At 53.2% G+C, this 25771-nt stretch overlaps 7 protein-coding genes across 7 annotated transcripts; 3 read left to right on the top strand and 4 right to left on the bottom strand.

Annotated features, from left to right (window-relative positions):
• Positions 1-1237: 1237 nt before the first annotated feature.
• On the top strand, positions 1238-4960 carry HER10_EVM0001720 (endonuclease/Exonuclease/phosphatase; the record flags this gene model as incomplete). The annotated part of the gene is made up of 3 exons (XM_035471459.1): positions 1238-2406; positions 2466-4147; positions 4212-4960. The coding sequence occupies 3 exons, from the start codon at positions 1238-1240 to the stop codon at positions 4958-4960; spliced, it is 3600 nt and encodes a 1199-aa protein (XP_035326553.1).
• Positions 4961-5393: 433 nt separating this feature from the next.
• Positions 5394-7369, bottom strand: HER10_EVM0010730 (Exo70 exocyst complex subunit; the record flags this gene model as incomplete). The annotated part of the gene is made up of 2 exons (XM_035480181.1): positions 5394-7099; positions 7162-7369. 2 exons carry the CDS (start codon positions 7367-7369, stop codon positions 5394-5396), a joined length of 1914 nt encoding a protein of 637 aa, XP_035327247.1.
• Positions 7370-8188: 819 nt separating this feature from the next.
• On the bottom strand, positions 8189-10569 carry HER10_EVM0005828 (aminotransferase; the record flags this gene model as incomplete). Its single annotated transcript, XM_035475432.1, has 4 exons — positions 9047-10569; positions 8868-8976; positions 8724-8835; positions 8189-8657 (listed from the first exon to the last, which is right to left on the bottom strand). The coding sequence occupies exons 1-4, from the start codon at positions 9383-9385 to the stop codon at positions 8189-8191; spliced, it is 1029 nt and encodes a 342-aa protein (XP_035326874.1). The 5' UTR covers positions 9386-10569.
• Positions 10570-12243: 1674 nt separating this feature from the next.
• Positions 12244-15326, top strand: HER10_EVM0006816 (MCM2/3/5 family protein). The gene is made up of 3 exons (XM_035476391.1): positions 12244-12492; positions 12567-15171; positions 15230-15326. The coding sequence occupies exons 1-3, from the start codon at positions 12420-12422 to the stop codon at positions 15261-15263; spliced, it is 2712 nt and encodes a 903-aa protein (XP_035326939.1). The 5' UTR covers positions 12244-12419; the 3' UTR covers positions 15264-15326.
• Positions 15327-15452: 126 nt separating this feature from the next.
• HER10_EVM0003634 (uncharacterized protein) lies at positions 15453-17434 on the bottom strand. Its single transcript, XM_035473301.1, has 2 exons — positions 16759-17434; positions 15453-16658 (listed from the first exon to the last, which is right to left on the bottom strand). The coding sequence occupies exons 1-2, from the start codon at positions 16862-16864 to the stop codon at positions 15505-15507; spliced, it is 1260 nt and encodes a 419-aa protein (XP_035326716.1). The 5' UTR covers positions 16865-17434; the 3' UTR covers positions 15453-15504.
• A 1680-nt stretch (positions 17435-19114) lies between these two features.
• On the top strand, positions 19115-21033 carry HER10_EVM0009159 (uncharacterized protein; the record flags this gene model as incomplete). The annotated part of the gene is made up of 5 exons (XM_035478658.1): positions 19115-19158; positions 19293-19563; positions 19627-19949; positions 20014-20518; positions 20590-21033. The coding sequence occupies 5 exons, from the start codon at positions 19115-19117 to the stop codon at positions 21031-21033; spliced, it is 1587 nt and encodes a 528-aa protein (XP_035327126.1).
• A 576-nt stretch (positions 21034-21609) lies between these two features.
• Positions 21610-23976, bottom strand: HER10_EVM0012994 (choline/Carnitine O-acyltransferase; the record flags this gene model as incomplete). Its single annotated transcript, XM_035482368.1, has 4 exons — positions 21610-21736; positions 21814-23476; positions 23595-23649; positions 23896-23976. 4 exons carry the CDS (start codon positions 23974-23976, stop codon positions 21610-21612), a joined length of 1926 nt encoding a protein of 641 aa, XP_035327439.1.
• Positions 23977-25771: the final 1795 nt, after the last annotated feature.

The following is a 25771-nucleotide window of genomic DNA, read 5'->3' as shown; positions in this document are numbered from 1 at the left end:
ATCTATCTCGATTCTGTAGGCATTCTTCGAACAAAGTCAAATCCAGTAACTCAAAATTGAAAAGTGAGCAACAGGCTCCCCGGTATCGATTTTGATTGGCATTTTCAGGATACTTGTTTTTGGTACATTTTCAAGATATCCATGTGAATGCTCACAAGGCAGAAGGCAGAAGGTGAGAGAAAGAAAGGGAAGGTTAACGAGTGCAAGAAAAACACTCGCGGTGACATGAGATCGGGTTTGATTGAGTTTTTTATTACCAGTGAGTATCATCGCAGTAAATGCATACCTGACTTGGCCCGTCTTGCCATGATATCTAGCTGATATGAGCCTCATTCTACGCCAAGTACGAAGTTAAGCGTGGTAAGGCAGAGAGGGCTTGGGCTTGCAAGGAAGCAGCAATTGGCAAATTGGCAGGGTCTCATGCAGCTTGCCTCTTCCGGATGGAATAACCGACGACAGTGAGTCACCGCCCCGCATCGCCCCAGACCTGCCGCCTGCGCCTCTTAGGCCCTTCCGAATACCTACAGCAGTCAGCAGTCTTGACGCTCTGGGACATGGGCAAATATGCGATCCCAGTCTCTCGATCCATTGACTTGGGATCAACCCTTATGCCTACCTCCTAGTCAGCGCATCGAGATCAAAAGTCTCGGCGAACGGATACACGGTAGAGGTCAGTGGAAAGCGGGACGAGACTGCCCGACGCAGTGACACACTCGGCCAGTGACTCCCACTCCCCGCAATTGCCTTAGCCTCAGCCCCGGTTACTCAACGAAGACATTCCCACAGTAATACATACTCCGTAAATGGGAAGCTATCGTAGAACTGCAGGGGTAGCCAGTCTCGTTCCATACTGAACACACCAATGGGATGCGGCCAAGAATCGGTTTGATTCAATTACCATGTTGGACTCAGCCTGCACATCTACGCATACACACCTACACTTACACGGACGTTGCCTCTGGCTGGAAGAGTCGAGTTTTCTCACTCGGGCCACTCAATACAAAAGCCATCGCGGGTCTTGTTGCTTTTTATTACATGTAGACAATCTCGATCGTCAAGTAAACATAACATCCTCGTACAATCCCGCTGGGCCCACTACCAATCGACACAATAATTCTACTCCTTTCCTATCAGATTGAGCTCGCCGCATATCAACCCATTTACTATCTACACATCTATCCGTTCACGAAAACTACTGGCAATCAAAGCCGTTACGGGGACCAAGAGACCAACGCCCATGGAGTTCAGCGTTCCACCCACACACGACACGGCTCTTTGCCTCATTCCACCAAGGGAACAGTGGCCATCAATTGATCGTCTTCGTTTCCAAAATGACAAGGCATATGCAAAATGGCCACCTCACGTCAACCTCGTTTACCCATTCACGAGGTCTGCAGATTCGGAGTCACTGCATCAAGCCTGCGATGCCATTGTCAATTCCCTCAAGGCTCGTCAGGAGACTGGTGACCTCGCTAGCATACCCCTTTCCCTCGACTCACCAGACTATTTTGAGAATAAGCACGGCAGCACCCTGTTTCTGTGTGACAAGGACGAAAAGAGGAATAGTCGCCTTGCCTCTTTACGCACCACGGCTCTCACAGCTATCGGCCAGACGCGCCTTGCTCCATACCACATGCACATGACGATTGCTCAGTGCGAGGATACAGCAGGACCATCGAAACTCAAATTCCTCCTTGAGAAGCTACGACGCCTACCACCGGTCAGTTGGGAAGCCACCCAACTAGCCGTCCTAGTTCGTCTTTCTTCCGGTCAAATGAGCCTCTGGGGTCTCATTGACCTTACTTCGCCTTCTCTGAGTCAATGCGATGATTCCTTTGGATTATCTCCCAAGTTGGCCTCTGCTGTTATCCCTCAGCAATCATGGAAATTCTCCAGCCAAGAGGTGGGGTGGCGGCCGGTCTCTTCAAATACATATTCACATCACCCAGAGATCAAGGCAGTAGAGAACCTCATCGTCGCCAGCTGGAACGTTTTGGCAGAGTTCGAATGGCCCCCATCTCGTAGCAGATACCCCGTCATCATTGACAACCTGCTCGCACGAAATGCCGTTGCAGACATCTTGGTCCTCCAAGAAGTGACGGACGACTTTTTACCATTCTTACTCGGTGACGACAGAATTCGCAAATTGTACCCCAATGCATCCTACGGGTCTCCTGACGACCCTGATGCCGGTCCATTACCCAACATACTCAATCATGTGGTCCTTAGCAAGCACCCGTTTTCATGGGAGTATCTTCCCTTCGTACGCCCGCACAAGGGATCATGCATAATCAGCTTCGGTGATCTGGCACATGGCGAAGGAGAGGAACCTACTTCTCCTTTAGTTCTGGCAACTTGTCACCTGAGTCATGGCCTAACAGACGGCGCCGTGGTTGCAAAGGAAAGGTTAGCTATAGAATACCGCCTAACCTGATCTTCTACCTGTACTAAAATGTCGTCTTTAGAGAACTCCAGGTGTTACTAAGTCACCTCGGGTCCAAATACGCTTCGCATCAATGGATCATTGCGGGTGATTTCAATATCACAACATCTTCCTACACTATCGACGCCGCCGTCAAAAAGGGGGCCATCACGGTCCAGACAGAGAATGTCCTCCGAGGCATCGAAACAACTTTGGCAAAGGCCGAACTCCTCGACGTATGGATGGTCTCGCGCATCGAGGCTGGCGTGAGTGATAACTTCAAAGGGGACCTCACCCAGATGTTCGAGGGCGAGCAAGGAGCAACTTTTGACCCTACTGCAAACCCCCACGCCAGCAAGATGGTTGGCACCGGATTGGGTAATCGACCGCAACGGTACGACCGTATTTTGGTCAAGGGCACCTGCCCTTTCCAGATATCTCGCTTCAACATGTTCGGCTTCGTCACTGGCGACAGCGAGACCGGACATGAGCCCCTGTATCCGAGTGATCACTGGGGTGTTCGATGTCTCTTGCAGCGCTCTAACGTAAAGGATGCCGTCAGCGATGCGCGGGCGATTCCTATCAATCTTAAAAGAGCACCAGACGGGTTGTCAGATACTACAGAACTTACTAAGTGTCTTGAGAATCTTGAGGTGTTTCCCTCGGCGGAAGATGAGGCAGCTCGGAATGAGGCTATTCGATTGCTTCGTCAAATTTTGATCGAGTCCGACCAGCCGTCCGTGGACAACAAGCGAGGCCGCCCGACGATTGTGCTCGTCCCCGTAGGATCCTATGGTTTAGGCACGTGGTCCAGTAACTCCGATATCGACTGCTTCTTCATCGGGTCCATCAGTCCCCGTATCTTCTTCACTCTGGCGAGGCAAAGGCTGAGAAAATCAGGCATCCCTGGCATTCGGCTTCTGAGGAAAGTCAAAGCCAAGACTGGCACAATGCTCGAGGTGGAGGTTCACGGCGTGAGGTGCGATCTTCAGTATTGCCAGGCACCCAATATCGCGGACGAGTGGCCTGACGTTCTGAAGCGTTCCGCGTCAGATCCGGCCTTCAGCTTGTCTGCCCAGACACTGCTGAAGCTGAAGCCCGCGAGAGATCTATTCTATCTCCAGCGATCCGTTCCAGATCTGGCCCAGTTCCGACTGAGCCACCAAGCTATCAAGACTTGGGCCAAGGCGCGCGGAATCTACGCTGCTAAGTTTGGGTATCTTGGGGGCATCCACTTGACCGTCATGTTGGTCAATGTCTGCAAGGTGCTTGTACACAATGGCGGCACCGTTTCTGCTGCTGATATCATTACGACCTTCTTCGAGCATTATGCGCGGTTTGACTGGCAAAAGGACATGGTATTTGACCCATTCTTCCACAAGAACCTCAGATATCATCGAACAAGCAGAGAGGCCCTGGTTTTGGTCGGGTGGCACTCGCCAACGCTTAATACGGCACTCAACGCCTCCGTCCCGACTGTCAAGATTATCTCAACAGAGCTCAGCCAAGCTAACAAGTTGCTATCTGCTGACGGAGCAACCTGGGAATCGTTGCTACCGGTGCCAGAGCCCGGCCGAGATAACGTCATGACGCCTAGCGCCGCTGACTTCCTCACGTCGTTCCGGTCCTTTGTAGACTTGCGTGTACATTACTGGGGAGCATCTCTAGAGCGTGGAAGTAGGCTCATTGGCTGGCTGGAGTCTCGATGTGCCTCTCTCCTTGTCGGTAAGTAGCCTGCGAACCCTGTCCCCATTTCTACGTGCTGCTTGCTTGCTGACAACACCTATAGATATAAACAGGAGAGTCCCGCAGCTTTCGGCGAGAATTTGGCCCGCGAGATTTGTCGACGCATCTACGTGCGACCCCCGGAACACCCAGGGCGATTACCAAGGCTCTTACCTCGTCGGTCTGGAATGGACGGAACCGGACGAGAAGCCAGACCGGGGCGACCTGGAAGTTGCACAAAGCAATCTCAGGGCTGTTTTGCAGCAGTTCGAGAAGATGATTCTGAGTGACGAGAAGTACTTCGATTCCACTACAGCGTGGTTCAGCGCGAGCATTGTCAAGAAGAATGAGCTACAAAATTTGCGATTGGATGATCGCGAATGGGGTGTGTACGTCGACGGCGATGACGATTCGGATACAGAAGACGAGGATGACACCGAGGACGAGAATGAGGAAGAACTGGCCGCGCAAGAGAGGCTCGCCGCCGGGAAGCTAAGCAAGAAGGCAAAAGCAGCAAAACAACGCTCAGAAACAGCCAATCCGAAGCCCGAGGGGATGGGCAAGTTTCGCACGGCGCTTGATGTGTTGAACCGACTGCGATGGGATCCCGATATTGACAGCAACGACTACGTTATTGGGTACGAGGACAGATTCCTGGGACCACAGGAGAAGGCACTGTCGGCCTGGAAGAGCGAACAGACGCACGAGGAGTTCATCCCTCAGCATCGAATCTTGTGGTTCAAGCGCGGCAGCGACGGGGTGATTGTATGGCACAGGTCAGAGCGCATCGATTTGCTCTTTAAAAAGGCTTGATTTTGGCGCCTGGGCTTGTGCTGAAGCCGGTAGCCAGATTTGGGAACATATGGATATGGTGCTTCCTACGCAATGTAAACCCTTCGTGTGGATAGTTACATTGTTAGTCAAGGCTGCCTTCGGCAGAAGATAACCATACTTGTCAAGGCCTCTCGTGTTCCTGATGAAGCTCTGTGCCTTCCCATTGTGCGCTGCTATAGTTGCAATTGCTAACACCAAGACCGCTCCGATTCATCTTGAGAACGAGAGGAGAGATGCAATGTAATGTTTTGAATGTACGAGAAGCATTGCCAATCATGACTTGGTATCCGCCACCGAAACGCCCTGCCAAACTTCCAGAACAATGTTAAATAAACAAATGGCCGAGCAACCAGCCGGAAACCGCAACCGTGAATAACTCAGCGGGTGAGATGTATGGGTACACGAGGTCCTTTCAATAGAGCGTCATGAAGACAGCGGCAATTGCAGACTTGTCGTATTTGACATATTTGCCCTTGCCCTTGTCGACCTCGTGATAACGGTCCCAGAACCGGTTGTAAAGGGGTTCGAGCATCTGCTGAATATCTCTTGCAAGCATCTGGCGCACCTCCCTTTCCATATTGTACGTCTTGTGCCGGCTCACCATCTCATCAAAGGAGGCGTTGAATGCCTGGAACTTGCTCTTGATGTTGTCCTTGTCCTTGCTACTAAGGCCCTTGAGAATTGAGGCAGAATCAGCCTGTCCGGACTGGGGTCTTGCTTTGCTCGTGTGGATGACATCGAACAAGTGTGTTGAGACCTCTTTGCAATCCATCGTGTACATGCCTGTCGCTTTCTTGCGCCATTGGTCTAGCATGCTCATCCGACCCTCGAGGAGTGGTGCGAGGTCAGAATCACGAATCATTCGTTCGATGATGACAACGCTGTTAGCCAGGAAGACGCCGATGACAGCTCGGCCACCCTTGAGGACCATCTTGGCCTTTGAGTCCAGTCCTGCCATGAGCATCTCGACTGTGTCTGAACAGTAGTGTGAGAAGATTTCTTTCCCGTCTGCACCAATATCAAAGGAAGCGAGACTGGGGATTGCGTCGGTCGATCGTCCATCGGCTGCAGCATTCGATCTCCATCCCCCATCTCCTAGAGAGAACATAATACTGGAGACGGGCCGTAGGAATTCAACCATGGTCTGCAGTCGCTGCATTGTGGCCGATACAACGGGTATCGGCGCACCGTCTTGTGGAAGTGTCTGCATGCCAGCAATCTTTCGTTTCGTGTCATCCAACAGTTCTCCCAATGAAAGCTTAGCAGTCTCTCGCACAGGCCTAAGGGCTGAGGCAAGTGAAGACTTTAGCTCGCCTGTACGCGTCTCCAGGTTGCTTGAGAGGCCAGACATGATCTCGGTGATCTCGTAGGCGAGGTAGCAGTCTGTGTCCAAATGTCCCTTGATGTGGTTATTCAGTTCGCGAAGAGTACGTGCAAGTTCAGCCATAGCGCTCTGGCACGTGGCTTGGAAAAGGGGGCCCCAATCTTCACGGGTGAAGATACTGCAAATGTTGTCGTACTCGGCCAAAAACGCGCCCTCCATGGCCTGCGCGTATGTACCGATGCCGTTGGTGCCTGCGCGGTAGATGGCATCGGGGTTTTTCTTCTTCGTCGTGTTGACGCTGGCAGCAGCCAGATTGGCCAAGGTGGAGGAAAGATAGGGCCCGCGTACTTCAGCATAAATCTTGGCAATGGTCGAGTCTTGTGGGGCAGCAGCGGCACCAGCATTCTGGCGATGGGTGCTTGAGATGTACGAGTTGACTAGGCCGAGGCGTGTCACCTTGTCTTGGGACAGTACAGGGAATGGCATATCTTTGGTGATGTAGTGTAGCGGTTCGATCGATCGTGGGGTTTCTCCTCGCAACAGTCTATCGAAATGGCCCTCGAGCTGAGAGTTGCCTGACTTGATTAAGCGGACAAGCTCAGCCATTGTCTGTTGGTTTGCCCGGAGGTTGGAGGCCTGCATGTTTTCAAGCGACTTGGAGAGGCGCTTGATTGAGGCGAGGTAGTTGGAAAGACCAGCCTTGTCCGGGCCGGCACGTATGATCTGTTCTTCGTCATTCTTACTATCGGCGGGCTGACGGAGGCGTTCGATGGCTGCGAGGACAGAATCGATGTCTGCGAGTGAGGGAGCCAAAGTCAGCTGAAGCCCTGCTAGGCATGAGCGAGAATAGACCTACTGTTGCCCAAGACCTGGAGCTTCTTCGTTTCTCCACTGAGAGGACCTGCTACTTCTTTGACGCTCTTGCCGGTGGACTCCAACCTTCCCATGCATGCTTGGATCTTCTTGGTTAATTGAGCCGTCTTCTCGAGTCGCGAGTTGAGCACATCGACCTCTGCACGAGCTTCTTCGTCAGCATGGCGACTGGTCGCCGGCCCGACAGACATGGTGTACGTCCTAACAGCTGATACTGCTATAGCACTTGCAAGTTGCGGCCAAACGTGGTGAAGCCAAGGAGTGTCGAAATTGGAGACCGCGGGGAATTGAAGTGTAGGACCGGACCGTGGTCAAGCGCTGTGAAGTCCGTGGGAGATCGAGAACCGGACGAAGTAACGATTGCGCAAGTTGCAATATCGCGTCACCGGTGTTCAATCCCGCGCGCCTTAGGAAGGATTACCCACGAAATCGTGAGGTGGCTGGCTCAAAGAAGGTCGAGTGGTCTTCGAGGATACATTGGCAGGCGACTGGACGTGCGGAGCGAGAGCTTGGTGCGGGAGTGGGACGGTAAAGAGAAGGCGCGTTGTACTCTTGCGGGCACTGGCTGTGTCAGGCGCACCCGAATGCGCCCAAGCTGATCAGATGAGGTACGTGTGGTTCTGATGTGCTGTCGCCTGTGTGTTGAGAGCAAGTAAGTTCAGGAACCTGGGGCTTGGATGAACAGTTGGGATGGATTATGTCATCCCATGTTTGGAGTGCCGCCCTTTCATGCCTCCGAGGCCCCAATACCTTACCTTATCGAGTATCCGTACTTGACTTCACCTCTGCGACTCGAAAGAAGGTCCACGAGATCACCATGCATCGCGTCTTATTTCACATCAACTTATCTCATGACCGGCGTTGAATTTCAGTCATTTCGTCTACTTCCTCTGTATTATCGTTCAGTACCCATGTGGGGTATCGTACGTTGCCATAGATGTCTTTCCTTTCTGCTCTCGCAGAGTACATATAATTCGCAGAATCCGTAGCAGCAATAACGACCAAGTCGATCAAACAGCTGACCCGGACTGCTTCAGTCTTGCGAAGTAGCCCTTGATCAGCTTCACCACCGTCTCGGCAATGAACTCAACGTCGCTCCGTGTCACAGTATACGGTGGCGCCACAATGATGTGATCACCTAGAACGCCGTCCATAGTTCCCGCACCAGGGTAAACCACAATGCCGTATTCCTCGGTGCGCCCAAGATCGCTCATCTCCGTTGCCACCTGTGCTTCTCTGGGCCAAGGTTCCTTGCTCACCTTATCCCGCACAAACTCGATGCCCCAAAAAAGTCCCTTGCCGCGGACGTCTCCCACACAAGGCTCGTCCTTGAGGCCCTCTCTCAAGAGCTCCGAAAGTAATTGGCCCATGGCTCGTACGTTGACTAGTAGACCATCCGACTCAATGATACGCTGTACTTCGAGTGCTGCTGCGCATGCAATAGGGTGACCTTGATATGTGTGTCCATGAACGAAGCAACTGTACCGCGTCAGTGTGGCCCTTTCACCATCGGGACACTCCCAGACACCACCTCATGGAACTCACCTGGAGCCCCTCTCCAACACATCAGCTACTCCCTTGTTGACTAGGACGCCGGCAATCGGCTGGTAACCCCCGGCTAGGCCCTTGCCAATAGTCTGGATAGCGGGTACTACCCCTTCACCCTCCCAAGCATAAGAGTCCCAGAGCGGCCCATGCCGCTCATGACCTCATCCATAATAAGTAGGGCGCCATGTCGATCGCAAACTGCCTTAACAGCTTGGAAATAGCCGCTCACTGATGGGACACAGCCCAGAGCCTATGCAGAAATGTCAGTCGACCTCATCATGACTGACGCTACATTGCGCTTCTTTGGCGGATCGTCTTACGGCCCCAACAACTGGTTCTGCTACAAAAGCGCACACGTTCCCGGGTCCTACCCGGGTAAACTCATCGTCGAGCTCCTGGGCGAGACGGGCCACATATGAGTCATCTGATTCCTCAGGCGCTTTGCCTCTGTACTCGTAACATGGAGACACATGAGAAACGATATTGTCGAGGAGCATTGGCGTAAATTTGGCTCGACGAGAAACGTGACCACCCATAGAGAGTGCGCCGAGAGTTGTTCCATGGTAAGACCTTTCTCGAGCAATGAACAGATGCCTCTGCGGTTCTGGTGTATCCTTCTCTAGGAAGAATTGCCTTGCAAGCTTCATCGCTGCCTCCATAGCCTCAGACCCTGACATGATTAGCAATCAATCGGTACTGACGGAGTTGATACAACATACCACTGCTGACTAGATAGGCTCGTGACATCCGACCGCCGGTCGAATCGACGAGGAATTGGCAAAGTTTCTCGCAGGTGGGGGTTGTGAAGAATGTCGAAGGGCTATATGCGATGCTGTTGATCTGCCTCACCATAGCGTCTGCCACTCTCTTGTCACCATGACCGATACAAGCGACGGCAGCGCCTCCAGAAGCGTCAAAGAGTTTCCTGCCGCCTTCTACAACATAGTGGTGACCTTCACCGCCAACGATGCGTGCAAACTGACCCCGTAGATCTCGATGGAGCACTGGTGAGTGGCTCGCATCAGTGAACTCTACGGTATCCAGGGGTTTGAGAACCATTGTGGGTGAGGCACGATATACGTTGAGGCACGGCGTATTGGTAGGGGTCCGTAAGCAAGGTCTGGATGATAAAGGGAATAGAGCGGTGTAAGCAGAAGACAACACAGGTAGGCCAACGTTCGCGTCGAGCCTTTAATACTGTTCACCTCCCATCTCACGAAGCTCTTCCTCACAGTTGCTTCTATATCTGCAATTAATAATGTGTAAGATATCGGCAAGCCGAACCTAGGATTGAGTCCGCCTTTCTGCACTAGGGTCCGAGGTAGCGTACCAAGACCCGTCGTAGGAGGAGGGGGACGCATTGGCGCATCCACCGTGGTGTGGAGAGGGGGCGTGGACATGGAGAATAGAGTTCGGAGTAGGTGAGCGATACAACTTGGAGAACCATGACGGAAGCCTTCCACCGAGGAGAATACCCCCGGCCAAGCGAGCCGTGATAGCTTGATCTGTCCCCGGTCGTGAGCATGGTGCTCCGCCCCCGTCGAGACGGAGGCACACCATCGGCTTACCCAACGGTGCTCTCTCTCGATGCGCCCTGCCGCTCCTGTACGAAAACGGATAGCCGCGGACCGGCATGCATCAGATGACGCTTCTGGTACCAGCCTAGCACTTCATATAGAATAGAAGATGCAAGAAGATCTCCTTGTGAACCAGTTCAACGGCGCTCTGAATATTTTCACCCATCGATAAGCCTATGGGTTTCCCAGTGTCTTCGCAAGCTGCGAGTATCCGTTGAGAGAGACTGGACCCACGAAGGTGGAGCAGCTAACAGTCAAAGTGTCGGATCATTCCGATGTCGTGTCACCCTTCATCGGGATGCCGACATACTTTCGGGCCGGTCATTTCGGTGTCACTATCCCGTTCCCAAGATTAGTTAGTATGGGGCCATAGACGCTCCCGTCGCGAGAAATTTCCTCCCGCCGTAAGTGTGTACAGGTAGCTGACAACTGTACGGGCGTCGTTGCATTGTGAACTTCACGTACGAGGTAAGCGCATCGGCGGTATCTTTACACCCTCGTCTCACCCAACGATGCCCGGCCCCCTTGGACTTTTATTCTCGCACTCTACCCCTGTATGCATACAGAGCCGGCCGAGAGCGACAAGGGTTGGCGGATGTGACTCGTCACTAGTGAGATAAAGCCCGAACTTGAGCCCAACAATGGAGGAAGAGATCCTTTACAGAGGCGACCGACTGGGCTTGGAAGTTGCAACCCATGTTGGCAAAGCATCGCGCGCTATCCGCCTGGTGCCGTCTTCGGCGATGAACAGCTCTGCAAGGTACAAGACACCTCTCTTGTCCTGTTGTTGCCGATCGGCTATAAATGGACACGTGCTTGCCGGAGGTTAGAGAACCTGAGAGTCTCAAGGAGTTCCATCATTCGTACGCTCAGTCGATAGAGTGAAATTGAGTTCATGAGCTTGACGTCCACCAAGCAGATGGCCAACGTTTGACAGCAGACGTTGTATTAAACAATGTTGACATAAGTGGGCACTAGAGATTCTGCTTCGTATCTGCACGAAGCCTGTGGGAGCCTGACTTGCCAGGGCGGCCCAGACTGTCGGGTCCTGGGTACGTGGCTGAGATTATTTGGTAGGCAGGTCTGTGATTATTCTACGATTCGGCGGGTGTCCCGTCAGTCGGCCGTCATTGAAAATGGCAAGTCCAATCCTTTAACAAGGACAGATACTTTTGCTCGGCGAAGGACATCGTCGAGGTAACGTGTCATGCGCAAGGAAGGCACAGCATTGATACGGGTGTTATCGGCCTCCCGTGGACAGGGTAGGTAAGAAGCCGAGATATTCTAGGCATCTGGAGTGGTCCGAAATGTGTAAAGCGTAAGATGCGAAGGGTGAGCTGATATCGTCATGGCGGTAGCGGCAGCTCAGTTGCCAGGATGATCGCCCGCAAGAGGTCTGAGTCGAGTAACCACGGGACGATGTTGGCGTGTCGGAAACAGGGTAGTTTGGCCGTGGCTGGGAAACAACTCCTCTTGCTGTGATGGTGCCGCAATGGAGAGCTGCATTTTGGGGCCAACCGTCGTGGGAAGACGGCCACATTCTCGAAGTCTGAAGCAACGCGGGGTTAGGACAAAGCTGTGATTACCTACTTCTGAAGTTCTGTCCAAATGCAATCCGAGCGCGCGACGGATCATTCTCGGCTTATCTTCAACGATAGGATTGATTCATCGGTCAATCCCTGGCCGGGGTTGGGGCTGATTTCAGGTGGTGACAGTCTGCGTTGAAGTGTTTGACGGTTCAAGGTTGATAGGTAAGGAATTGGGGAACCTGGTACTCCGTACGGTATTAGCCAATAATTGTTGGAGAGTGGGCATCAGCCACATGCCTCCAGGGGCAAGCCACGGTTGCCTTGCCAAACCAAAACCACTTTACGCGTCCCACCTTGGGGCGCGTCGCTTCGCGTTTTTGGATGGCATTTGGTCCCCTCCTTTTTTTCCTTGTCACTCACACTCTCTGCGGCCGATTACATTTCCCCTCCCCCCCTCGACACTCCAGTATTGACGCTTTTGCCGCCTCCCTTGTACCTCATGTTGTCAGTTACTTTTGCAAACCTACACCTTTAATACCCTTTTCTCCCAGTTCAGCCAAGTCTCGACTCTGACGACAATTGCCGCCATGGATTCCTTCATGCTGCAAGATGCGGCCGCCTTGGACCGCGTGCGCGCAGCACAGGAGTTCCTCGATCCCCGTACGTCTGCTTTCGTATCCCCGTACGGGTCTTTGCGCCTCTGAATGTTGCACACTGACCTGGTATAACCACAGAAAATGACTCTCAAGGACGCAGTTACAGATCAGCCATCATCTTGATGTTGCAAAAGCAGCAGAGAAGACTGGTCGTCAACCTCGACCAACTACGTGCCCATAATGCCCAGCTTGCTTCCGGAATTCTTCAAGACCCATTCGACTACAGTCTTGCCTTCAATCATGCCCTGAAACAAATCGTCAAAACACTGCCACAGTCCGGCGATGCGGAAAAGTTGAACGAGATCTCCTACTACTGCGCATGGGCTGGTAGCTTTGGCATGAATGCCTGCAACCCTCGTACACTGTCTTCCCAGCACCTCAACAGCATGGTGTCCCTCGAAGGCATCGTGACGAGATGCTCGCTGATCCGACCCAAGGTTGTCAAGAGTGTGCATTACAATGAGAATAAGGATGTTTTCCACTTCCGGGAGTACCAAGACCAGACTATGACCAACGGAGTCACCACATCGAGCGCCTACCCGCAAGAGGACGACGAAGGCAACCCGCTTACTACCGAGTACGGCTTCAGCACGTATAGAGATCACCAGACCGTTTCTATTCAGGAGATGCCCGAGCGTGCCCCGGCCGGTCAGCTGCCCCGTGGCGTTGATGTGATTCTCGACGACGACCTCGTCGATAAGGTCAAGCCTGGCGACCGCGTGCAACTCGTCGGTATCTACAGAACCCTCGGAAACAGAAACACAAATCATAACAGCGCCTTGTTCAAGACTGTCATCATCGCCAATCACATTCTTCTCCTGTCATCGAAATCGGGCGGTGGTGTCGCCACTGCCACTATAACCGACACGGATATTCGAAACATCAACAAAGTAGCAAAGAAGAAGAATCTTCTCGACCTTCTTTCCCAGTCACTCGCGCCCAGTATTTATGGCCACGCATACATCAAGAAGGCAATTCTTCTGATGTTGCTCGGTGGCATGGAGAAGAACTTGGAGAATGGCACCCATTTGAGAGGTGATATCAACATCCTCATGGTGGGAGATCCCTCTACAGCCAAGTCCCAGCTTCTTCGATTCGTGCTCAACACGGCGCCACTAGCAATTGCTACCACTGGTCGAGGTTCATCGGGTGTTGGTCTGACAGCTGCAGTGACTTCGGACAAGGAGACGGGTGAACGGAGACTAGAAGCCGGAGCTATGGTCATGGCTGATCGTGGCGTGGTATGCATTGACGAGTTCGACAAAATGTCCGACATTGACCGTGTTGCAATTCACGAAGTCATGGAACAGCAAACCGTCACGATTGCCAAGGCTGGAATCCACACTTCGCTCAACGCCAGGTGCAGCGTTGTTGCAGCTGCTAACCCCATTTTTGGCCAATATGACACCCATAAGGACCCTCACAAGAACATCGCCCTACCAGACTCCCTCCTGTCTCGTTTCGATCTGTTATTCGTCGTTACCGATGATATCGAGGATACCCGGGACCGGCAGGTGTCGGAGCACGTTTTGCGCATGCACCGTTACCGTCAACCCGGGACAGAAGAGGGTGCGCCGGTGCGTGAGAACGCTGGCCAAGCCCTCGGCGTTGCCATCAACAATCAAGCCGATACCCAACGCCCGACCGATGTGTACGAGAAGTTCGATGCGATGCTACACGCTGGTGTCACTCTTACCACTGGACGCGGCGCGAACAAAAAGCCCGAGGTGCTCAGCATTCCTTTCATGAAGAAATACATTCAATATGCCAAGACCAGAATTCGGCCTGTCTTGACTCAGGCCGCATCGGATCGCATTTCTGACATCTATGTTGGCCTCAGAAACGATGAGATGGAGGGTAACCAGCGCAGAACCAGTCCTCTGACCGTCCGTACTTTGGAAACTCTGATTCGTTTGGCGACCGCCCACGCCAAGTCCCGACTATCTAATCGAGTAGACGAGCGCGATGCCCTTGCGGCCGAAGCAATTCTTCGTTTTGCTCTGTTCAAGGAGGTGGTCGAGGACGAGTCAAGAAAGAAACGAAGGAAAACCCAGACTACCGAGTTTGCGTCATCAAGCGAGGAAAGCTCATCCGATGATGATGGCGATGATGGAAACTTCAAGAAGACGACAACACGGACACCCGTCCCGAGATCCTCGCGATCGACACGAGGCGTGACCCGGCCTCAGCGAGCCGCTGCTGGTGCCAGCAGCGCCAACGAAGATGCCCCTGAAAGCGACGCGGATACCCCTGCTGAGCCTGATGTAGGGGAAGACGCAGGAGAGGATATCTACGAGGCGACGCCACGGAGATCCCGTCGTCGCGGTGATGGCACGGCTTCTTCAAGTGCGGCACCCCAAACGCAAACATCGTTTGCTTCATCCATGCCTGCTTCTCAGCTGCCTTCTCAGTCGCAAGACACTGGCAAGGATGATGACGAGCTGGCATCGGGAGCAGCTGGCCTCGCCATTGCTGACGAACCCATCAGTCCCCAGCGGCTGACTGTCTTCAGAAGCGCCCTTGGCCAGCTACTCAACTCAGCCCTGTTCGACGACGACTCTGCCAATGTCAATGCTGTTCTTGAAGCCGTGAACACCAAGTTGCAGTCACGTAGCGGTAGTGCCTTCAGCAAGGAGGAGGCCGTCAAAGCTCTTAAGAAAATGGATGAAGCCAACCAGATCATGTAAGTTCCCTCACCTGATTTCTCATCTTCCGTTCTCACATGACTAACCGAGAAATAGGTACACCGACGGAGAGCTTGTCTACAAGATTTAAGGTTTGGTGGCATGATGTGGGATTGTTTGTGATATGACATCTGGCGTTGGTGTTATGACGGGAAGGCGTCGTCCCTAAGAGACCTTGCCTTGTAACGAATAGAAAATCAACTGTCTTGGTTCTTGCGCATTGGTCCGTAAGGTGTCAGATCTAACGAGTCGCACTTGACATAAATCTTTTGCCATTATTCGTCTACCTGGTTCTATGTTTATCATCACAGATGTAGCGTTTTCCGTGAACTTTACTGCGTTGCTTGAAGACGGGCTCGGAACTCCGCAACCCGGTCCTCTACCCTTTCGCCGTTCCATGTCTCCTCGCCGTCCTCATTTTTGGCTAAAGTTGGTACGCCAACTTGCTCAATAGCGAAGCTGGCAGCTACACTGCCCCATACTGCAGCTTCCTCGACGCTCTTACCCCTTGCAAGAGCAACAGCGAGCCCGCCCAGAAAGGTATTGCCGCCACCTGTTGGATCTACCACTCTCGCGCTGTCTGTGTGAACGGCCGGGATCCACTGTTCGGTACCAGAGTCTACCTCGATCTCCTCGCGAACAACAGCACCTTCGTCGTCTTGAAGTAGACCGGCGAAGAGTGCTTCCATGTCGGTGTCCGGCTGAAGGCCGCCCCTCGTATAATCCTTCTTGCGACGCTTTGGGCCTGCCCCGTCGCCAGTAGCGGGATGGCGTTTGCGGCCGCCGTTGCGAGCAACGTAGCAGCCCTTTTCCCCGGCGCGGATAACGAGCGTGAAAGACGATAAAGGCATGCTTGCGAGAAGTTGCTCGCAAGATCTCTCTACCGCCGCTTTCGAGATCTCTCCCGTAATTGGGTCCAGGCCGTCGTCACCCATGAACCCCGCCAGCTCCGAGTGATTTGGACTGAGGATGTCAATCAGGGGAAGGCAATTTGTACAGTTGAGAAGTTCATCCGGTGTACATAGGTCAGGTACGGGTTCCCAGATGAATATTGGTTTTATGTACGAATCGGGCGGGCACACGCGTTTGCGGGCTGAGGTGATTTCGGATACCAAGTCTCTGCACCTGGCCGGGGAGCAGATTAAGTGGAAGGTCTTGGAAAGTAACAGATGAGGCGTCAGGTCTCCTGCAGTGAGACGCTTCTTAGGGGTGGTGTACTTGAAGGCGCGCTTCTCTGCGTTCTCGTATCCGTTCCATCCGCGAGTGGTAAGCCGCTCTGGGTCCTCGCGGAACACGACTGATGTTTCCCAGCTGTCGATGAGTTTGGTCAAGGATTGCGGAAAGTCGGAACCCTTGTCGACGATCCAACCGACCGATGAGGCATCCGGGGTCGGCGAGAAGAGACGGGCTCCGAGAGCACCGTATGAGCCGGCACCGCCGAGAATATCATAGACGGATGGCGTAGGTGGCAAGAAGTGTATCTCGTCTAGTCACCGTCAGCTGGGAATCATGCAGTGAGGGGGGGCAGCGGGCTGATGTTGAACTCGTAGAGACGGGACATCAGTGGAGATGGGTTTCTGACTCACCTATGATGAACATTCCCAACGTCACAAAATCAATGGCAGGTAATGCCTTGAATTCTTCGTCAGTGAGACGCTGCTCCTTCGGCGACTGTGACTCTTCTTCGGCCATGGTCAAAGGTGAAAAGGATTATTGGAATGACGGATCAATGTCAGATATGCAAGGAGTGGCGTGAAGATTCAGACTGTACGGAGTATGAAGTGAGATATATTCCGTTAGCGGAAATGCTGTGCTCCGTGACAGTGGTCACTATTGTGAGGAGGTAACAACTAGACAACTGAGTAGTATCTTTGCAACCAGCCGAAATACCGTAGTAGGAGAGGTCAATTTGAGTGTGATTTTGGGAAGTGAAGGGCTTTTTGAAACTAGGTTACACCCACTTTGCTGTGTGCTATGGGTTATTGGTCGCATCACTATCGGCGAGAATGCACAATGCAAGCACGGACGAAGCGAGGTGGCTCTGACAGGCCGATATGTGCTTTCGGAGAGGTGAGGTGCGGTGAGAGGGCACCTCCCTCATGAGACTTTGCGGGCGATACAGGTTGGGTTGATAAACAGGCCCGAATTTATGGCTGTTAAGGAAATTGGAGACGCAAAACGAATTGTGGAATTGTAGCTCGAGTGAACCTCAAGATCAACAACAAACAGTTGAGTAGCAGCGCCATCCATCTTCTCTTCTAATTTACCCCACCCTCTCTAAGCAGATGCTATTTTCGACCCATACACTAGAGACCGCCGTCTTCTACCTTATGGGCGGTTGGTACCTGAGATGATCTCATGTGAAATCCTGCAGATAAGGCAGCAGACATAACCACACGTTAGACCGGCAGGTGGCAAGGTGCCCGTGGTAGAAAGGGAGAAAGCTTCTAGAAGCTTATCTTACCTCACTCAATTCACTTGAGCCAAGAGGGGCAGCCCATTATGGGCCCGGATTCCGGTCTCGGCACACATGGTGTGACTGACAGCCAAATAGCGCTGCAAGTTGTAATCGGGCACATACAGAAGTTGCAAGGTGACAAGATGAGCTCTTTATGAAATTGGCTAGTCGGTCCAAGTCCATTGCAAGACCTTTCCGAGGTTGAGGCGAGGCGAGGTGAGCAATACAAGGGCCTCACCTCCAGCTTTACATGTGTAGCTGCCCACACATGCTGCCTTGGCTTGACGATGTACTGAGCAAGCTGTTCGTGATTTAAGTGACACTTTCTGTCGCCGAACGACTTTGCTCAACTATCGTCGTCAACAGCCGCTTCTTGGTTGCGTATCTACGGACAAAGTGTTGATTTTGGCGACAGCCTACAGAGTATACGTAAGCCGGAGTACGTTTACTGAGCAAGCTGCTTCTGAATCAAACGGCCTTTTCAGAGTTGCCTAGCATGCTGACACCGTCATCTCATCGTATGCAAGTGCAGATTGCACTGAGTGAGCGAGACTGGGCAGATGAACGAGAGTAATCCCATGCGCAGGAGATGTAGGATCGATCTTGGGCTTCAGCAGACACCTAAGCTTGGTTCAGGGGGTGAATTTTCCCCAAATTAGAGGTTGCTCTGTGAGATATCTTGCGCAAGCTTGGGTAGCCGTGGTAGCCAAGCTTAACAGACCTAGGAATAGGTGGATAGGCTTGGGGCCGGGTGCCTGGAAAGAGGTAGGAAATGCCTTAGGCAAAGGACTCAAGGCATCTAGAATGCGCAAGGCATCCATCCGTCCATCAGCTACCTTACCTTACCTGAGGTACCTGAGGTACCTTGTCCTGGGACCCCAAGCACAATCAGTTAGGTGTAAGGTACTCCGTACCTGAGCTTCCTTAAGAGGAACAGTGTCTCTAGAACAAAGATACGTACTGCCGCGTCTGCCCCCCCCCCCATCTGGCATGACATTGGATGCTTGCGATAATACCCATCCAAAACACCTCTTCCGCCAACCTCGTAGCTCTCTGCTCATTTATAACATCTTCAGCGGCAGCCGACCCATTGCTCTTTGCCAGGTGCATTTCGCCCATCCCAGCAGCTCCGCACTAGCTGAAACTTCACGCCCAATCTTTTGGCTCTCCCCCAATCAACCTTGCAATAGTGGCTTTGCCGTGTTGAGCTGTTTCGACAGACATCCTGCACGAAGCTTCGGTTGCATTGAGCTCACTACGCGTTGCAACAGCCCATCCTGCTATTGCCCTCGCTGTCATTGTCGGTATTGTTCTTGCCATTGCATATCCACCGCGTCTCCCGCTATCGATCTCCATTCTCTGACGCCCTTCGTCACACCGTCTCTGTCCGTCAGTGCTTACCCCCGGCCCATCGCCGCCGTCCTATAACCTCTCCTGTCGACCTTCTCCTTGCACCAAGCTTCGGCTCCCCTCCTCCGCCCAACATGGCAACGAACAACATGCATAACCTCACCACCCTCATCAAGCGGTACGTCGACCGAAATTCCACCAGCCCGGACTGCTCTGCATCCAGTTCTACGGCAACATTGACGGGCTTCACCTCGCTGTTGCTCCTATTCTGGGCCCACTGTCAGCGCACATCGCAGCTAACCTCGAAACAAGGCTCGAAGCTGCCACGGCTAGGCTCGAAGATATCGCCACCTCTACCATCGAGCTTCCCCAAGCCGTTCCCGCCCTAAATCAATCCGTCGCCTCGCCGCCTGCTGCTTCCAATGCCCCCGCCCCTCCCCCGCCGCCGCAAGCCGCACCCGCCCCCCAAGCTCCCCCGGAGCCAGTTCCAGAGTCCATTGAGGAGTTCGATCAATTCATTGCCACATCGGTCGAGAAATATGTCAAAACCAGTCAGCAACTCGGAGGCCTTGTTGCTGACCAGGTCAGTCATTTAAATACATTTGCGAATCATCAGTTATTTGGATGTTGACCAGGGTCTCCGTAGGCTGCCAAAGTTCTGCAAGGTTTCCAAGCCCAGCGCAACTTCCTGCTCATCACCACGAAGGCCAAGAAGCCTGACTTGAATGGCGCCGAAATGGCTGTCTACCAGGACCTCCTCAAGCCCATCAATGAAGCTCTTGTAGCTGTCAACAATATCAAAGAGTCCAACCGAGGTTCGCCAGTTTTCACCCAGCTGAGCGCTGTTGCTGAGGGCATCATGGTTCTCGCCTGGGTCACTGTCGACAACCGTCCTTTCAAACATGTCGAAGATTCGTTGGGTTCTGCCCAATTCTTTGGTAACAGGGTGTTGAAGGAACAAAAGGATAAGTGTGTCTGCGTCATTGACCCGATGTGATATTGAGGGACCCATGGCTAATGTGGTATGCCATAGGGATGCGCAGCAAACCGAATGGGTGAACGCCTTTTACCAAGTCTTCCGTGACCTTGCCGACTACGTCAAGCAAAACTTCGCCAGCGGCATCCCCTGGAACCCGAAGGGTCAGCCAGCTCAGGAGGTTGCTAAATCGTTGTCCGCATCTGCAGCTTCTGCCGCTGCTCCTCCTCCGCCACCCCCGGCCGGCGGTCTTCCGCCTCCACCCCCGCCTCCCGGGCCTCCCCCAGTTCTGGATATCAAGGAAGAAACCCCCGGTGGCAAAGGTGGACTGGGCGCCGTGTTCTCCGAACTAAACAAGGGCGAGGCTGTGACGAAGGGTCTTCGCAAGGTCGACAGATCGGAAATGACGCACAAGAACCCGTCCCTTCGTACAAGCTCGAAAGTTGATGGAGAGGCATCAGCACGCGGCAAGAGCCCAGCTCCTGGCAAGAAGCCTAAGCCAGAGAGCATGCGCGTCAAGAAACCGCCAAAGAAGGTGCTTGAGGGCAACAAGTGGACTATCGTATGAAACCCCCCTATTATTATGTTTTGAATGGTATGTCACAGATGGCTAACTTTTATTCAAATTTGCAGGAAAACTTTGAGAAGGAGCCTCAGCCCATTGAAATCGAGGCGTCCATTTCGCACTCCATCCTGATCAGCAAGTGCAGCAACACTACCATTATTGTGAAGGGCAAAGCAAATGCTGTGACCATTGAGAACTCAACTCGTCTGTCGTTGATTGTGGAGTCCCTTGTGTCTACTGTGGACGTCATCAAATCCCAGAACTTTGCATTGCAGGTCATGGGTGCTGTGCCTGCTGTCTTGATGGACTCAATTGACGGCGCTCAAGTCTACTTCAGCAAGGAGAGCACGGACACCAAGATTTTCTCGAGCAAGTCTTCAGGCATCAACCTCAACGTTATCTCGGGAGAGGACGAGGACTACGTGGAAGTACCACTTCCATCGCAAATTTGCTCCTACTATGATGAGAGCAAGGGCGAACTCGTCAACGAGATTGTCTCTCACTCAGGTTAAGATGATCAGTTTCAGCTGCAGATAAGGAAGGGGGATTAGACTGGGAAGAGCCAGAGTTGGGTCGATTTGTAGGAGTAAACATGGCGGCGGCATCTTTTGTTCTCCACCTCACATAGCCTGCTTCAATTTGGAACTGTTCGGTTTCGACTTGCCTATTCCAATCATGCTACATTTACACATATTGCCCTGTAATCTTCATACCCGCATCTTCGATAGAGGCAATAGAGAGTTGTCGAAATGATGTGTCTGATACTACCACTCGAGCAATGGGGAGATGCAGTGTACATTGGCCCAGAATGAGAAGACTGCGAAGGGGGAAATTTTTCAATATGATCGCGGTGGTGCCGACACCACCGGTCACGTCTATCAGGTTGCCAGAGACGCTTCTGCTGTATCGGTGCAAAGAACGACCGGTCATCTACATGTAACCATATATGAACACACATACACACCCTCACATAATTGACGAAGCGCCGGAGCGCCCTTGGGATACTGGTCGACTTCTCTTCTCTCGCCCATGTCGCCAACGACAACTCCTCTCTCATCCCCTCTCTTACAAAGGATTTCTATCACCGTTTACAGCTTAGCCTTGGCGGGCTTAATGGTAGGGATGAGCAGGTCGCGCATCTCGCCGGCGGCCTCGTTGAGGAAGAAGCTCATGCGCTGACTGCCCAAGCCCTTGGACACAACGTTGAAGTTAATGCTACGCAGAGGTTAGCTTGTTTCTTAGATTGTTGAGGGGACTACACTGCAGCAGACGACAGCACATAAATCACGCACCTGTTCTCGTTGATCATGTAGGCAATTCCGAACCCGCCGTCAATGACCTGACTCCATCCGTATCCGTTGAAGTACTCTGAGCTAAGCTGTGATGAGGACAGGTACCACGAGGAGGAGTAGGAGAAAGCCGGGTCCTGGTAGATGGCAGGCAACTCCTGGCCGGGCTCGAGCAGCCTCTTCAGACCGAACAGGTGTCTGTCGACACCCTTACCGTCTGAGGCGGCAGTGATGTACTCGAGGTGGGAGTCAATGGCCTGGCGGAAGAGGTCGACCTTGGCCTTGTCCTCGATGTTGGGGTCGGCCATGGCGTTGCACCACGAGACGGAGGCGTCTGACACGGTTCTACATGTTTCGGTACGGCCTTGCTGGAAGCGGCGGGTGGCGGCTGACTCGTATGTAGGCCGGTTCTTGCCGTACATCTTATGGTATGCCAACTGGATGATCATCTGAACGTAGGCATCGGGCGAGCACTTGAACTTCTTGATGAGTCCCTTGCCGTACCCCTGATACGCCTGAACGGCCAGCTCGTGTTGGCTAATGACATCATGGAAATCTTTTCTGGCGCGGTCGATCTCGGCCTGTACTTCCTTGGTAATCTCGAACTTGACGACCTGGGGCTCGGGCAGGTTGGAACGGATTGAGGGATCAGAGAGGTCAAGCTTGTTGTTGAAGATGAGGTCGTTGATGAAGTCGTTGAGACGGTGGGTAGGGGTTCCGTCCATCATGGAGTGCTCTCCCATGAATCCCGACGTAGCATTGTCATTGACAATGAACTGGAGGGGCTTGTCGTACCAGCGGTTGGCGCCGTCACCGTGCCAGTACTGATGCGCGCGCTCCTCGAGAGTGACGGGAGCAGCATCGTCAAGGCACACGACAAACGAGGATGCCTCAACGGCTTCCAGAGAGGCGGCGTTCTTGGGGCTGGCCTTGAGAAGGATCTCGCGTGCATCTGACCAAACGTCACGGTTCTCACTGGTCAGAGCGCCCACGGGAGGGACTCTCTGGGCCAACTCATACACCTTGTTGAACTGCTGCTCGAGCTCTGAGGCGTTGAGCTGCTTGCCGTCCACCTCGTGCAGAATCTTGAAGATTTGGTTTTTGCGGATGGCAATGATGTACTTGTGGTCCTTGTGAGAGAACTTGGCGGGGTAGTCGGCGGGTTTTGCGGCGACACGGCTCGTGTTGAACATCCACTTGTAGCTGTCCATGCAGATGGGCAGTTTCTTCATGTATTCGGGCTCGAGTGTGCCTTCGTCAACCTGCTTCTTAAACTCGAGGACAGCCGAAGTGATGGCCGCGGCCCTCTTGGCAGGATTCCTTCTCCGGCGGTCGTCACGATGAGAGTAGAAGTAGCTCACGTAGGGAACGACGGGGTCTCTGTAGCTGAGGTATGCCGCATCGTTCCACCACTCGTACAGCCAATTGCGGTGCGCGGGATCCTCTCTCCGGGCGAGCAGCTTCTCCTGGAGCTTGCTGCCGACACCACCGGGCTTGACGAATTCCTCGACGGCCTTTTTGCTGGTAGCGAACTCTGATTCGGACAGAAGGGGGTGGAGGGTCTTGATGTAGCGCGCGGCTGTTTCTTCGAGAGTCGGCACAGGCAGACGGGGCAGAGAGTCCTGGAATCTCAGCATGGCGCCCTTGGATTTGTCCTCAACATATCCTGTACGCAATTCACCGTGTCAGTCGGGCGAAGATCAATGCGCCGAGCGATGCGCATCCTCGGTTATTCAAGGCGCGAGCGCAAACGGCTCGACAATGTTTGGGGAATCGCAATTTACCTGAAGGGAGGGAACTGTTGTTCCGCTTTGCTGCAGGAGCCATGGCTGCAAAGATCTGGAGAGAAAAGAGACGTGGTTAGATAGTGTTAGAGGCAGAGCATGAGGCAGAGAAGATATGTGTTTTGTATGAGAGGATGTGAGAGACGGAAGAGAAAGCTCCCCAAAAGCAATGGATGGAGCCGAAGAAGCGGAGCGGGGTGGGATCAAGGATGATGGCGTTGAGCCGAGGCCAAAGAGCAGAGCAGAGTAGAGAGAGGATAGCGGAAGAGAAGATGCAACAGCGTCAACGAACAAAACGTACCGGACGATTAAAGGTCAGATGTCTCAAAGAAGTCCTTGCCGTGGCAGACCTAGCCTCCAACGCTCGCAATGCGGCCGACATGACCAATTCTTGAAAAGGATTAAACGTGTGGTGGTGTGTGAGTGGTTGGGTGGTGTTAAAATAGTTGCAGTGCAGACGCAGTGGTGGCACGCACGAAAAAAGGTAGCCGCAGAAAGATCCGCGGCAGACGGCAGACGGGCAGGCGATTCAGTCGAGTGGTTCTTGGAGCCGGAGCGGAGGCTAGCCGGAGCGAGCAAGGGACGAGGACAGAGTGACAAGAGTGACAGACTGACGGGGAGACTTGGAGTGAAGTGGCTGCTTATCACAAGCCAAAACGTAGGTACCACGCGGGAATCCCTTTATTACCAGCAGCAATGTCAACCATAACAGGGATGCGTGGAATCTGGGCTAGCAGTGTGTCCGTAGGTAGGTACTCCGTACTCTCTCAGGTACCCCGAGAGGAGGCAGCTGCGGTTCGGTACGGGGTCCGGCTATGGGGAACAGCTGGGGTATGGGGTGTCAGGTTCTCTCTTGAAGCCGCTGTAAGCCAGGTGCTTCTAGCGATGGGGCGGTGGGGGTGGGCTGGTTTGTCGATACCTCGGGCTGCTAATGTGGCAGAAGCGCCAGGTAGCAGAAGCGTCCCCAGATGACGGAAATGGATGCTGTGTGAGGTTGACAAAGACACTGAGATGAGGTAAGTTAGTGAGCCTGTCCTGTTCTCCGAATACCTAAGGTGCGTAGTAAGGTAGGTAGGGTCGCGAGAGATGGCGTGGGATCGCGTCTTGTCGATAAGGTGGCTGGTAGGAGGATGGGCCGGTGTAAGGTAGGTAGTTCAGCGTCGTAGGGACCAAAGTAGTACAGGCTACCAGAGAGGGTACATGTACCCTTTGCGATCCAGAAAAGAGCGAAAAGCTATAACTACCTACCGAAGAAGAGCACCTATGTCAAGGGGCTGATCAAGAGCGAGGTAGATGAAGCAAGAAGTATTGAGAAAAGGCAAGAAAGGGAGAAAGAAAGAGCTGTGCTATCTGGCGTTTGTCCCTATGGTATTATGACAAGCCGGACGGGACCGTGGTCCGGAGCACGGTATTGGACACAATTCATTCTTGACCCTCTCAGACATCAGGTCTCTGACCTTTTTCTCCCTTGGCTTCCGTTTTGCGCAGTTCTCATTCTAGAGGTTTTGTAGCACAATGCCCGAACGTCCGGCGGAGCGGCGGAGATGGACCTTGAGTTGGGGAAAAGGGCACGCGCGGCGCGCCACGCGCTACAGATCGCATACCGGCGGCTGCAGCACCGCAGAACCCAGACTGCAAGTCTGCCAGTCTGCAATTGAGTCTGGGCCCTCGATGCGTGCGCGCAAAATTTACCGGATCCCATATTGACACCATCTTGCACTCGTTCTCCAAATTCCCTCACTGGCTCATTGTCCCTCGGCGCATCGCGGTGCAGCCGGCAAGGTGTCTTCATTACCTTGGTCACCTGGAGTAGAAGCGGTGGATCGGGACTTTGAGCCGAGGTAAAACAGGGGTGAGCAGACGTTAGCTCCAGAAGCTAGCCAGCCCCATGCACGCAGCTTTTACCCCGTACTTTTCTTCTTTACTACGTACGATGGTGCCGACCCCCATCAGTGGATACGCACGATACGGTACATATGTAGTAGGTAATGAGTTGTAACTTGTACGGATACGGAGTATGCGCACATCCTTACCCCAGTATCCGTACGAAGACTCCAGTTTGTCTCCATCTCTACTCTCTGGAGAAATCCCCTCAATTTGTTCTCCTCACAAATAGTCTCCGAGGCCGGAGAATCGTCGGCTCTCTGCCATTCCTAGGCCTAGGCTCTCGGCTGGAT

Source organism: Colletotrichum scovillei (assembly GCF_011075155.1).
Source record: "Colletotrichum scovillei strain TJNH1 chromosome Unknown Contig00011, whole genome shotgun sequence".
NCBI classification, from domain to species: Eukaryota; Fungi; Ascomycota; class Sordariomycetes; order Glomerellales; family Glomerellaceae; genus Colletotrichum; species Colletotrichum scovillei.
Note: the sequence above shows the minus strand (reverse complement) of the source record. Positions and strands in the feature narration are given on the sequence as shown.

What these genes read in the sequence shown, in the direction of transcription:
- HER10_EVM0006816 (XM_035476391.1), top strand. Translation starts at nt 12,420, where the DNA reads ATGGATTCCTTCATGCTGCAAGATGCGGCCGCCTTGGACCGCGTGCGC. An exon ending in ACAGGAGTTCCTCGATCCCC is followed by an intron (nt 12,493 to 12,566) that starts GTACGTCTGCTT and finishes GTATAACCACAG; the next exon opens with AAAATGACTCTCAAGGACGC. An exon ending in GATGAAGCCAACCAGATCAT is followed by an intron (nt 15,172 to 15,229) that starts GTAAGTTCCCTC and finishes ACCGAGAAATAG; the next exon opens with GTACACCGACGGAGAGCTTG.
- HER10_EVM0003634 (XM_035473301.1), bottom strand. Translation starts at nt 16,864, where the DNA reads ATGGCCGAAGAAGAGTCACAGTCGCCGAAGGAGCAGCGTCTCACTGAC. An exon ending in GTTGGGAATGTTCATCATAG is followed by an intron (nt 16,659 to 16,758) that starts GTGAGTCAGAAA and finishes GACGGTGACTAG; the next exon opens with ACGAGATACACTTCTTGCCA.